Here is a 14,151-nt window from a genome sequence, read left to right as displayed (position 1 = left end):
ATGTTATTCAGCATGTAGCTGTCTATAGGCACATTCTATGCATGACCACTTAAAGGGTTGATGGAGGCCGGATAGAGGTGACAGTGGGCTTAGCACATTTTTGAGATGTATATGCTTTACCACTTGGCCTGAGAATTCAGGGATCACTAGACTTGGTGCCATTGGAAAATATCACCACTGGACCATTAGCTCCTGCCACACATCATAGAAGGGCCTAGACTTACAGAAGGCATAAATCCCACTGGGGTTTGAGACTGGTTGAGGAAAGATGGCAAGGAACCACAGATGGAGCCAGGAGGTTTTCTACTTAAGTGGCAAGTACTTACTTAGAGGCAAGTACTGTAGGGTTTGGAGAATGAGATTAATCATTGAAAGGCTCAGGCTTGGATGGGCTTTATGTTTCACTTGTGTGGGTTGAAGGAGGGCAGCGTGCAGAAATGTAGAGAACTACACAGGGCAGAGGTGGTGGCAAGGGTGTGGTGCAGAGATAAGAAGGCACATGGCTTCAGAGGACTTGCTTCTCTAGAGGACCTGCGAGTTCCTACGAGAAAAGTGCAGTTAGGGACTGGGTGGACAGGTTGGTGAGGGTTCTGACTGCTAGGACGAAGACTTGAACAGTGAGTGGCTGGGAGCACTGGGTTGGGGGAAGCTGTTTTATTATTATTATTTGTTTAATTTTTTAAAAATAAGGTGAGTGGCATACGCCTGTAATTCCAGAAGCTTGGGAGTCTGAGACAGGAGGATCACAAGTTTAAAGCCAACCTCAGCAACTTAGTGAGGCCCTAAGCAACTCATTAAGACCCTGTCTCTAAATAAAATATAAGAAAGGACTGGGGATGTGGCTCCATGGTTAAGCCCCCTGGGTTCAATCCCTGGAAGAATAATAATAATAATAATAATAATAATAATAATAATAATATATGCCTGGTGTGGGGGCTCATGCCTATAATCCCAGCAACTCAGAAGGCTGAGGCAGGAGGATTGTGAGTTCAGACCCAGAGGCAGGAGGATTGTGAGTTCAAAGCCAGCCTCAGCAGATTAGTGAGGCACTTAGCAACTCAGCAAGACCCTGTCTCTAAATAAAATATAAAAAAAGAGCTGGGTATGTGGCTCAGTGATTGAGCACCCCTGAGTTCAACCTCCAGTATGAAAAAAAATAAAATTAAATAAGGTGATATGAAAAGAGAGGTTTTAGGGAGACTAATCTGATTTGTGTGAAGGTTCTGGAGGCCAAAGCAGATAAGAAAGCTAGTAGAGGTGTTCCCTGGTGTAGCCTGAGGAAATCATGTTGAGTGCATACAGCATCTAGCAAAGAAATAAATGCTGTATTTGGGAATGATATTTGAATATTTTCCTGAGTCTGCACTTGGAGGGGTGAAAGAGACCATTACTTAAACAACAACAACAACAATAAACCCTTGACTATTTAAAAAAAATTTAGCCTTAAAAGTTGCAAAAATAGTGCCAAGAGAGTTCCCTCGGAACCATCCTCAGTTGCTCCTAATGCTAACAATTTTACACAACCCCATGTGTACAGTTCTCAAAACCAGCATTGATCTATATTCTAAAATTCAGACTTGTTCCAGTTGTCCTACTAAATTCCTTGTCCTAGTCCAGGGTCACTCAGTGCTTTGGCTGGCAGTGTTGTTCGATCTCCAATCTGGGATACTTCTTCAATTTCTCTTGGCCTCTAAACAATTTTAGCAGAGTTCAGACTAGTTATTTTAAAGAATGTCTCTTATTTCGGAGCTGCCAGGCATTTTCTTATGAAAATTTCAGATATGTATTTTGACAAATATACCATTAAAATTGCCAATCTCAGTTCTTGACATCAGGAGATAGATGATGTCATCATGTCACCTGATAGACGATGGTTTTTATCACTTTGTTAAGGTGGAATCTGCTAAGCTCCACTGTTAAGTGACTATGTTCTCCTCTGTACTTACTAAGTATCTTGAGGAGAGATACTTTGACACTGTGCAAATATCCTATATCTCATTTAAGCATGCATTGATGATTCTTGTCTCAGCATTTATTTTTGTGGTATTTCCTCAATGGTGCTTTTGTTTTCCTCTTTTTATTGCATTTAGCAAGTAGAACTATTCTGTGAGGAAAGGCTGTCTTTTCTCCTCCACTCCCATTTGTTTATTCTATTACTTCTTTACATCAGTATAGATTCATGGATAGATTATTCTATAAGTTGTAATTCAATACCTTCACTATTTGTTTTGCTCCCCAGAGTGTCCCAGATCTGAACAGTGGGAGCTACTTCAGATTGGCTGCTGTGGGAAGGGTCCAGGTATGATGAGGTTGGTTCATGTTATGAAAATAGGAAATTCAGTGACAAGTGGGGGTAAACTTTCTGATTTAAATATTTTCTTCCCTAAACTTTTAGTTAATAGATTCCTAAATTTTAAAGGGTTTTCTGTGATTACATTAACCAGGGAAGCCCACCCTAGTAGGCAAAATTATTCTCTTGTTTATAAAGATAGCCCTCCAAAATAATTTCCCAAGGACTGAATAAAGTCAAATCGATGAAGCTTTGGGATTTGTTTTCATTGTACCTAGATTATATATTTTCCCCAAAAGCTTTGGGTTCTTGCTGACTTATCTTCCTAGGCAGGCAAGAGTGTGAAATTTTTCTAACTATCCCCAGAACTCACTTTGCTTTTTCTACTGTAGCTTTTAAGTAGGGAAACATGTTTATACTAGAATGTAGCCTTTAATACTGGGAAGTCAAAGTTGAGTTTAATGCTGGGATGCTATTAAAAAGGCATACCTTTCAGAAGGTACGCAAGTACTATGCTCTGATGGCAGCTGTGAAGATACTTTGGCTTAGGGCTATGTCTAGGACGGGCTGTATGGAAACACATACCACATGAGCAGGTGCAGGGCGAGAATTGCCTAACAGTGGCTCTTTGTTTTGCACAAGTCACTTGGAGGCTTTGCCACAGATATCAGAGCTGTTGGCAAATGACTCTCGCCCCCCTTCCTTCAGCAGGTCGTGCATAGGAGAGGAGTGCCCCAAGCCCCATGGCTGAAATGGGTGAGGAGAGGATCCAGCTGCCATTCTCAATCACTTATTTTTATGGCTTTTACTCAAACCTGGCTGCACATTAGAGCCACGTGGGGAACTCCCAGAAGAAAGAGATTCTCATTCAGTATGCCTGGGATGGGATATTGAAATGGTATCTGTTTTGTTTTTCTTCAGTTGCCTGAAGAAAATGTAAATAGGTGGTCTTATTTACATCTAGGATTGAGAACCACTGGATCTTGAAGAGACTATTTGTGACTTCTTAATGTAATTAGATACTCTTAGTATAATTAAGTAGGCTTGAATTGCAAACTGGGCAAAATTTTTAACCTCTTTTAAGTCTACTTTTGTCATCTTCAAAATAAATTAATAGTACCTACCTTGTAGGTTTTCAAGGATTAAGTGATACAATACAGGTAAAATACTTAGTTTGGTCTCTGGCACATAGTAGGAACTCTAATACTATTATTTAGTAACATGTAGCATGTTATAACAGAGGGTGACTTTGGAATCAATCAAAATTTTGTCTCAGTCCTGGTTCTAAACTTTCCAGCTCTGGAACCTTAAGTAAAACACATTATTTCTCTGACTCTCTGGCCTCTTACCTATAAAAATAGGAATATGTGTGTACAGTATAGGAGCAGTGCTTAAGACAAAGGAGGTGCCCAGTGAGCCTTTCCTTTCTGTCACCTTCCTTTTGTTCTGCTTTCTTATCACATCACAGGGCAGTGGAAAAATGTAATTTCAAGAACATCATTGACTTTGGTGTGGCCATGCTATGTTGAGATGTTATTACAAATGGCCTTTTTGGCTATGACTGGCTATTGTCTTGGGCATGTCCCTTGGATCCCTCAGGAAACAGTTGTGGACCCAAATTGCAAACAGAGCTGACAGAAAGAGTTGTGTTCCCTGCCCTTCTGCCTCAGCAGCTGTCTCCTGTCTCCTGTTTTCCTTGCACTGAACTTGTGATGCCTGTGCAGACTGCCTGGGATTCTGTCCTTTTAATTTTAATCAAGCTTTCGTTGAGATGCAAGTTTATCCTGGGGCTTATGAAGGACCCACAGTCTCAGAAATCTTCTGGACAGCTTAACAGATCACAACCTTTATTCTGTTCTATAATCTCTTAAACTTGTCATATTTATGAGTTACTTATAGAGGCTTTTTGTATTCCTAGGTTTCTAAGAAATTCAGTGTACTTATTCTGCCATTCCATCCTCATATTCTACTGGACCACCCAGAATGGGGAAAGGGACAATGGCTGAAGGTGACAAAAAGCTGTGTCATGAGCCGAATTCTTGCATTATCAACAAATCTAGTAGTTCTTATTAGTTCATATTGCTAAGGCAGGTCATATTTCTGTGACTATTGAACTGTGACTGTTGAAGTCTTTCTCTTTTCATTTCTGTTCTTAGTCATCAAAGTAACTGGACTGCGGATAGTACTAAGGCATCCCCTTTAAGATCTGGTGAAACATGTTCAGCAAGATATTTCTAGCACCTCTGGAATGAATTCCATGTTTGGTTCAGACCCAGCTTCATGGACTATTATAGTTTAAATTGAGAAGGCACTGAACTAAAAAAAAATATGGTAATGTATTGTTGTTCATCAGTTATCCTTTTGAGTTACGCCATTATTTTGTTTTCTGGAAGTCCATTTTGTAATTGCAGTTTTCTAATAAATGTTCAAAATATGAAGTTTGCCTAGAATCATTTGGGGAACCATTCTCTGTGGTTCATTAAAATGGAAAGGAAGAAAAACAAATTAATAGTAAAATCCGTTTTCGTTTGTGTTGTTCCTGTCCCTCTCTCTCTGAGGTGTAGTGTCTTTGGTGAGTTATCTAGATTACATAGCTCTAGCAGTTGGAGATGAGAGGAAAAGGAATTGTCACCTTGTCAGTGCCTCGTGTCTAAGAGATGCTGTGCTGAGGTCCTTTGAGAGGATGGTTGGCCTTGGAAGACCAGCCACCTGAGATTACAGAGCAAACTGATAGGAAAATCAGAACGAAGGAGGAGAATTCAATGGATTTTAAGCATTCTTTAAGTCCTGTATCTTCTGATAAAGGGGTTGTGTAAATGAGGGGTGGTTTAGCTGGTATAGTTGGCACACACCTGTAATCCCAGTGACTCGGGAGGCTGAGGCAAGAGGATCTCAAGTTCAAGGTCAGCTTAGACAACTTAGTGAGAACCTTTATCAAAATAAGAAATAGGTGGTGGGGTATGTAGCTCAGTGGTAGAGTGCACCTGGATTCAACCTCCAGTAGTGCATGCGCATGTGCATACAGATCCGTGCACACACACACATACACACACACAAAGGGTTGGTTTCTTTTTTGTTGTGTCTATTTCTGGAAGTTCTCACAGTGCTTAACAATGAGCTCAGTAGCTTCTTCATAAATATGAAATGAATGGAAGTAAATTACTACTGGAGCTTTGAAATGAAGCCCTGGAATGCTGAGGGGAGAAGGAAAATCAGGAGATTCAAAGGTAGGAGGAAAACAGCTTGAGTACTTGTGTATTCAGGGAAGGATATTAAGAGGGGTTTGCACTTTCTAGGGTGGTACTGTGATGTTCTCTGGGTAAATGCTTGAGAGTGGTCCTCCAGGTGAGTTAGAGCAGCAGCCAGTAGGCCCATAAAATTAACTAATAGTTCTTTTTTATTACCTAGTAAAAATGAGGTAATGGGTAAAATAATCCTCATGTTATTTTTTTTCTTCTCCTTACATCTCTGGTCCTTGCTATTTTTGATCAATACTGAAAACTTCATAAAATGGTTTCTTCAGAACTACAGAGTTATAAGAGTTATTTTTAAAAATGTTGAAGGGGTCAGTCAGTACTTTACTGAGATCCCCAAAGAGCCCTGTGTCTACCCGCCCCCAGCTCAGTGGACAAATTTGAGAACTACTGGACTCAAGTGTTAATGAAACAGAGCTCACCTGAGACCAGTTAAGAGAGGGCTTCATAGGAGTTTCTGACAACAAGTCCAGGAATTGTGTCCTATAAAAGGTAGTTCTTATTATGTTGCTCTTGTCCATTCCCTGTGGGCTAGCAGCTGATCTAGCAGTGTTATCCATTCAGTATAGGAAGAATACCATTGCTTTATCTACTCACCTTACCAATCTTTTGAAACAAGGCATCCATGGGGGATGCTTCTGTTAAGTGGGATTGTGTGTCTGTAATACTAGTGTGGAGACGGCCAGATTTAGGGTGGCAGCAGAGAGAAAGACAAATGGTTTATTTTCTTTTGTGAAAACGCCTCCACCTAGTTTTATAGAACTTGTTTCTATCTAAAAATTTTCTCTTTAACTAGACCATGTGAAGGATTTGCTTTTTTGAGTTAATTCAGACAATTAGAAGAGTAATAAAGATTGTTATTTCCTGTCTGCTAGATTGATTTTTAAAATGCTTCTTGTTTAGGGGGAAGTAACTTATCACGATGATTTCATTTTCATATTATAAATCTGGTACATATGCAAGTTTTAAAAATAAATGAATATATTACATAGCTCAGATGATCTAAGGCCTAGGAAAGGCCAATTGGAAATGTGTAGTAAGTAGACCAGAACAGTGGGGATTATAACATTTATTTTCTATGATGCAAGTTGCACTTCTTTAGCAGAGCATCAATTGGCATTTCTGGACAAAGAGTCAATCATTTTATTTCAAGTTAATTAAAAGATAAGTAGTGTGGGAGTTATATGGAGTGGGCACAGGGCGGAATGGAAATTCTCTTTTTAGGCTAAAATTTGGTAGAAGGTTCAGATGGTGGCGTGGTATATTTTGTAAATTTAGCAAATTATTCTAAGAAGTGGAGGTGGCAGGCTAAAAACTCTGGGCTCTCAAAAGACAGCAAGCCTTGGAATAGAGGTATAAAGAGCTTTTAAACATAGGCTGGAAGTCCAGTAAATGTTAGTTTCTCTGTTCTTTTCCCTGTACTGCAACAGGAAGTGATAATCGTTCTCCATTGTGCTCAGGCACATGTGGGTGATGGTGCTGCTTACAAGATTGTTGGGTAGGAGAAATTAGCTCACGCAATTCAAACCATTCAGCAAATACTTATTTAGTTGATATGGATATATGAATAGCTAAAATAAATGAATAGAAAAATAAGCATCTTGATGTTAGGTTGTGTGCTATATATTGCTTGGTTGTGAAAACCAAGCAATCAAGTTTCCAACACTCTTTCAAGGAGCTTATGGATTCCATGGAGTGAATGGTTGCACAATGCAGAGCACCTAGGGGCTACTGTGTGCATAAGAAAAAAACAAACTAAAACAAAGAGCTCCAGAGAAGAACAAAACCCTGTGGGAGGAGCTTCACTCAGGAGGCCATGCACACACCTGGACTTTGAAGTCATTGGGGTTCAGGGAAGCATCAAGGAAAATGGAAGTTTTTAACATGGAGAATGGTGTGACCCGAGGCAGGGATATGAGTGTCATGCTCTTCTGACAAGTAGATCTTACTCAATTGCAGAAGACTTATATGGAGATGGAGAGAGAACACTAGAAATGTCTGGGAAGCAGGCTGTGGTGGGGCCAGTGACCCAGGGTTCATTCCCACAAGCAATAAAGTACCTGCTTCTGAGTGGAAGGGATGGTTTTAGGAGATTTGCTTAGTTGAGGTTGGCAGGATGGCTTGAAGCGGGGTGACTAGAAGACAGAGAAATCCACTGGGAAGCTGATGTATCAGTTGAGGTGGACAGTGATGAGGGTTTGAGTGGGGGTGGTGAACATGGACATGAAAAGGAGAAACGGAATCCCAATCACATTAAGAATAAAGTGATGAGGACAGAATCCCAGACTTTCTATGTTGCTTTTGTTGGTTGTACTTCCTAGTTTGGGAGCTAGTCAAGTAGAATATCCTGAGGCCCTTTTGGTATGAATGTTGACCAGAAACACCAAGTCAGAATAAGGAGGCTAATCCCATATGGCCCCTGGCTTAGATTTAAACTCAATTTTTAGCAGGTATACCTCCCAGGCCTACCATTATTGCCTTTGGTACAAAGGTTTCCTTTATTCTAATTTTTCCTCTTGTTTTTCTCTTAAAATAGACTCTGTCAAGAAGAATTTCCAATCCGTACCTTGAACATACTCCTCAGGTATGATTTTTCAGTTTTCTTTCTCTTACTGCATTTTCTGTAACAATGACTCACAAATTCTGGTGCAGAATTCTTCAGTTATTGCTGTTGCCTCTGCTCCTGACCTCATAGGGTTTTGCAAAGATTCTGCAATGATCACATTTTCTACCTACCAGGGATGACACAGGGAAAGTGTTTGAGATGCTCTGTTCATAGTGTCATGATGCAGGATGTTCACAGGATGGGTGTGGGTAATTCTTGTTTTCTACACCCTTTATATGGATGCATTATCGATGTGGCAGAGTAAATATGTAATATATTTTTCAATTTTTTATATTGATAGAAATGGCTTTTTTTGCAAATAGTGAGGAGTTTACACTGAAAACTATGTAAAATGTATGTGTATAGTTATCTACTGGAGGGATACATCCTGTATGCTCAGTGCTGAGAAAAGATAGGGACATCTTTTCTGTGTTGCATTAAAGAATTAGTTTACAAACATTTACATTCCCTAGGATACCAGGAGACTGAGTTTTCTGAGGGCTAGGATGTTTTCTACCTTGTTCCCCACTGTAACTGCAGCATCTAGAAAAGACCTGACATTGGCAGCTGCTCAATCAATGTCTCTTGAATGACTGATTGAATGAAGCTTCTGTGATGTCGGGACAAGTCAAGTGTCAACTGACTCATACTTCTTCCTTGGTAATACTTTCTGTCATATGACTTGTTCCAAGTTTTGATTTTTTAAAAAAATATGTTAACATGTTAAAGCTAAATCATTTCTTGCCCTTTTCACTTTCTCATCAGGTTGCATTTTGGTGATAGTATTGGGATAATTAAAGAAGTATAAGGACAGGGTTAACATGTTCCTTGTCAAGTCATTATCAAGAGATTATCAATTTATTTGCTTCAAGAGAAGACATAAATGTTTTATAGGTTCTAAAAGAGTTCACCAATAGGACTGGGGACATAGCCACATGGTAGATTGCTTGCCTAGTAGGCATGAGCCTGGGGTTCAATCCCCAGCAGCACCACCAAAACAACAACAACAAAAAAAAATTTACCAGTAAACATTTAAAAAGATGTAAGCTTGCACCTACCAACATTTACAAATTTTCATGAGTATTTATGTTATGCAGATAGCTCATTTTCATTTAGCCTCCTTTGCTTATGTGCTGCTATAGAGGAAGGCGCAATTAGAAAGGAAGAAGTTTTAAAAAGTAGGACCTAGACTTCTCCAGAGCTGAGAAGTAGCCTCCTTCATCTCTAAGAATCAGAGGCTCACATGAGGGAATTAAAAGATTAAAAAAGAAGCTAAATGAAATTTTTATCTGATAGATGGAATTGTGAAATACTATAGATGGAACCAAGATGCTTGGAATTAGCTGTGAGTTCAGCAGTTGAATATCACTTCAAAGCAAAGCAGCCTGCTGTCAAATTGTGTCATGGTTCAAGATGTTCACTGAATAAGGAAAAAAATTATTTTCTCATCTTCCAAGACCTTTATATGAATGCATTATCAATATGGTAGAGTTAGTATATAAATATTCTTTAACTTGCTGCAGAGATAGAAACACTATATTTAAAAAATAGTAGGTGTAAAAAAGCTTTGTGTTTTAAAAGGAAATTATTTATAATTATATTTAGGAAAAGAACTTTTAGAATTTGGAAAATAGTTATTATAGCTTAATAGCATAAGTGGACCAGTAGCTAAAATAAAATAAGGTAATTATAGGTCTGTAGCTACATAGGCTAAAATGTGTCTCAAGCTTAGGGATTTGGTCATGATTTTTTATATATAGCATACTATTGGGAGCTCACACATTGTCACGTTATTGTTCTACATTTACAATGAATGTTTGTCTTTTTCATTCAGATTTATGGAGAGAATTCTTCATGTGCAGGAAGAGCACTGAGAAATATTATTATCGTTCAGGCTGCTGACCTGGTGAAGGACAGAGTGAACCTTAAGGGGTTTTACAGGTAACACAGTTTCTTAACACCATATCAAAAACTTTCCTTCAGGGAGAAAAAAAATACCTCACAAAACAAAACAGCAACAACAAAAACCCAGCTTGTGTTAAATTGTGACCTTGATCATAGAGAGGTGGGTCATATCAGTACCAGCAGTGGAGGGGTTGCTGTGTTCTGTCTGTGGAGGATTCTGGTGATAACTTTTCTTTTGTTAAACTTAATCTTCTGTTTGTTTACCATAAGGCTGTGGTTCTGAAGTTAGGGTACAGAATACCCAGCTACAAGTGTAGATTCAGTTGTGCTTCCTCTGAGATGTGGTATTTTATATTTTCTTGACTGTGTGTTGTCCTGAAAAATAATTAGAAATACAGGTCCCTTCTTCAAGGATTTAATTACGCTCCTGTGGGGATTCTTTGGCGGTCCGTGAGCAGAGAGAGAGCTGCCTCACCCTCCAGGTGAGAGTGAATTCCATAAAAGGTACTGTTCAAAGTGGGGAGAGGCAGATTGGTGGAACACGAGGCTTACCCACCCTGCTAGTGAGTAAGGGCAGAGATATATTCAAGTAAGCAAGTAGGTTCTTGGCCAAGTTTAGAGTAAAACTGGACCAATAGTGTGATTCCTTACAAAGTTTGGAGCACATGTTTGCAATTTATGGAAAGCCAAAAGTGGATTATCAGCTCTTTATTTTGCCAGGTGAAGATACGAAGCCATACCAAATGATACCAGAAGAAAATTATAAAAATAAAACAAATAGAAACTACTATCATTTATTATCACTCTTCTTTAAGAAATGACATTTTAATACCATAAAGAATAGGAACAGTACTCAGAATAAACGTGTACATAAAAAGGAGACGTATTCTCAGAATAAAGGATGTTCTTTTCAGTTAAATAAATTTAGCTTTATGAAAAATTCATATTTATAATATTCCTGTTTTTTCCACTGGCCACAGATGGGAAACATTTCATCATGGCCTGGATTCTGGGGATAGCAATACTTAGGCTATTGGAAGAAGAGGACTTTTTTAAATTGAGGCATAAATTATATACAATAAAATGCACAAGTCTTAAGTATGCATCTTGATAAGTTTTTTATTTATTGTGTACTTATGTAATCATTATCTGTGTAACCACTGTGAAGATGTAGAGTATTTTCATGTCTTAGAAAGTTCCTTCAGGCCTTTAAACAGTTAGTAACTTTTCCTTGCAACCAACCATTTTTTTTTTAATATAAAAAATTTGGCAGATTATGTATTCTTAGGAGCCATTAATTAAGAAAATACGAAGTGTGGGGAGGAACCACAATGAATTAACCCTTTAAGGTCCTGTATTAAATCACATAAGGCTTTATGTAAGTTTTGAAAAGATGCTATCGGCTAAACATGACCTGTTCTGTTTATGAACAATGCTTTTGCATATTTGGATTCATGAACATCTTGAAAAAGCTCCATTATGTCCTTTTCATTTGAAATTCATAGCCCAAAGTGTGAGAATTACTAGTTCATAGCCCAGGCCACATCAACAGGACAGGAAACAAGAGGGGCTGTGGTAGTTGGACTACTTCATATAGAATCTATTTCTGTCTGTCTGTCTACCTGTCTTTCTCTGATTCATTTATTCAGTAGGTGATGGTATTAACTTTGGGCCCATCTGACTTGTTAAAAAAGTAAAATCATACCTGTGAGTCTTGGGATCTAGTTGTGAGTAAGCTCATAGGATTCCTTTCAGTTACTGCATAGGCTATGTGTAAGAGCTATCATTGTTCCTATTGTTATTTTCATTTGTTGAGATCTCCATGGATGTAGATTGAAAAGGGAATTGGGAGATGTATGTTAATCAGGAAAAAGAGCCATCTACCCAAGTTAGAACAGTTAGAATTTAGTGAGAACAGAGCCTGGAGTGTGTGTTTTGCTGTGACTGGAACAGAACGACTTTTCTTTTATAATCTAAAGACTGATTAATGTACTGAGTTTAAAGATGAAGTGCTAGTATGATTGCTTTGAGTGGATCATTTTCATTTGTCTGGTAGTAAATTGAAGTAAAGTGTTCTCCATGTACTATGTAAGAATCCACTTTCAAGACTTTGAAAAGTTTTCTATTCATTTCATACTGTAGGAGGAGTCCCACTGGCTTCTGAGACTTCATTTCCTTTGCATAAATAAGTCACTAAATACCACCATCCCACTTACATTTGAGGTTAGCATATGCATTACTGTTTCTTAATTGCTAAAATTGTAATGGGAGAGAGGAGGAGGCCAAGAAAAAACGAATTTTCCACTCCAGAGATTAGTAAAATTCATGTTTTGTTATAGCAATCACAGAGCTTTGCAGCTCCAGCACCTCTATATCACAGTGTTCCTACCTAGAATTGCAACTGTAGTTAGATCTGCATGTACCAGGAAAAATTTCTGGATTGAATACAAGTCTGAAAATACACTGCGGGTAAAAACTGCTGTCAGTAATGAAGTTGCTCTATTCCAACCATCTCTGTTTTCTCACTGCTCTTCCTGTGCTGAGATGATGATATTTTGACCTGATTATTGCAGACTTGGTCAGCAATTCAGGGGTCTAGGTATTAAATGCAGAGGCGATTTGCCTCATTTTGTTTGCTTTAGTGATATTAATGATAGTGCTTATCATTATCCCTCATGTTTTCCCTGGTACAGGTGGATGGTTGAAAGTGATTTAAACATAATATGATAGAATTAGGGGAAGTGTAGAAAAGGATCACATGCAAAGGAAACAGTAGCTTATCTGAAGGGGAGGCACAGTATCCATTAAGATTGTCACAGTAATACCATGTTCTAGACTATGGGCTTAGAGCCCTGCCCTCCAAACAGGTTGAGCCTTTCCCAAAGAGAAGGGAAAGGTGGGAGATTGGGGCTTTGTGGTCAACAGTATCACTTGAGGGCTGATTAGGAGTGGGGCTCTCAGGTCCCACACAGCCTTTAGAATCTTACTTTAACAAGATTCCCCTTCCCTCCCGGATGACTCCTCAGCAAAATTCCGAGAAGCCTGGTCTACATCACCATTGCACAAGCAGATGTATCCATATAGCTACCTTTTGCAGTTTGGTGGTTTGTTTAGTAAATAAATGTTTTATTGTGTGGTTCTGTATTCCAAGTGATGTCATACACTCAGCAGGCTGAGAAGCTGCATTGTTTTGAGAAAATGAATTCAGATGATACAGCATTTAATCCACAGGACAAAATTGCTCTCAAAGCCAGAGACACTGGTTAATTGAGAGAGGCGTTGAGGAATTAGTTAATTAACACTTTGAACCTTGAACATCAAAGGTGTCCTGTAAAATTAGAAGTTAATATCAACCATTTGATCTAATTGCCTCTTTTGTTGATATCTGTTTTCTCATTTTGTTTAAAAAACATCTGTATATTTGACTTTTAATCTTTCTGTTGTCTTCATGTTAACTTGCAAGTGAACACGTCTGAAACTGGCTTATGTGCCTTAGATTATCTTTTCCATAGTGACACTTTACCCCAAAACATGCTTCATCAAAAGCTAGAATATCTGACCAAGTGTCTCAGCAGAGAAGTTCATTACCTATTTTCCTTTGTCCCTGAAAACATAGCACCTCATAGCAGTCCTATGTATTGTCAGTTAGGTATGATTCCAAGATATATGTGACCATGCCAATCACGAGAGATAGAAAAAATGTACTTCTATTTTAGGAATACAAATAAATAATGACATCTCTGGTCCTTCAATATTGACTATAGACTAAAGATCGCCAATACATGATGCCACTCTTTTTAATTTTCTTTCTTTTTTCTCTTTTTAACATTTTAATATAATTCCACCCTCTTTTTTCATAACAAAGGGTGGAATTCAATGACATTTCTGCAAATGAAGAAGCATATTTCAGAAAGTTTTGTTTTTACACTGAGGCTGATACTGATGGAAAAGTAGGCATGAAGATACTGTTTGAAGTAACCAGGCTGTGGCATATTGTGTTTTAAGACAGAGTACAAAGAAGGTGTTTTATGTTTGGTTACACATATAGCTGGATCTATGGACTTATGATCTAGGCTATTTAACTAGATTGTTTAAAT

The 14,151-nt window shown here is 38.4% G+C and overlaps 1 protein-coding gene across 2 annotated transcripts in view; it reads left to right on the top strand.

Moving 5' to 3' along the window:
* Window positions 1-14,151, top strand: part of Rapgef5 (Rap guanine nucleotide exchange factor 5) — a 229,368-nt gene that overhangs the window by 30,158 nt on the left and 185,059 nt on the right. For both annotated transcript variants that reach the window (XM_027932668.2, XM_071613720.1), the window contains exons 2-3: window positions 8,081-8,128; window positions 9,984-10,090. In XM_027932668.2, the coding sequence (XP_027788469.2) occupies window positions 8,081-8,128; window positions 9,984-10,090 (155 nt within the window). The remainder of the gene's footprint in view (window positions 1-8,080; window positions 8,129-9,983; window positions 10,091-14,151) is intronic.

This window comes from Marmota flaviventris, chromosome 1 (assembly GCF_047511675.1).
Source record: "Marmota flaviventris isolate mMarFla1 chromosome 1, mMarFla1.hap1, whole genome shotgun sequence".
Classification (NCBI taxonomy): Eukaryota; Metazoa; Chordata; class Mammalia; order Rodentia; family Sciuridae; genus Marmota; species Marmota flaviventris.
Note: the sequence above shows the minus strand (reverse complement) of the source record. Positions and strands in the feature narration are given on the sequence as shown.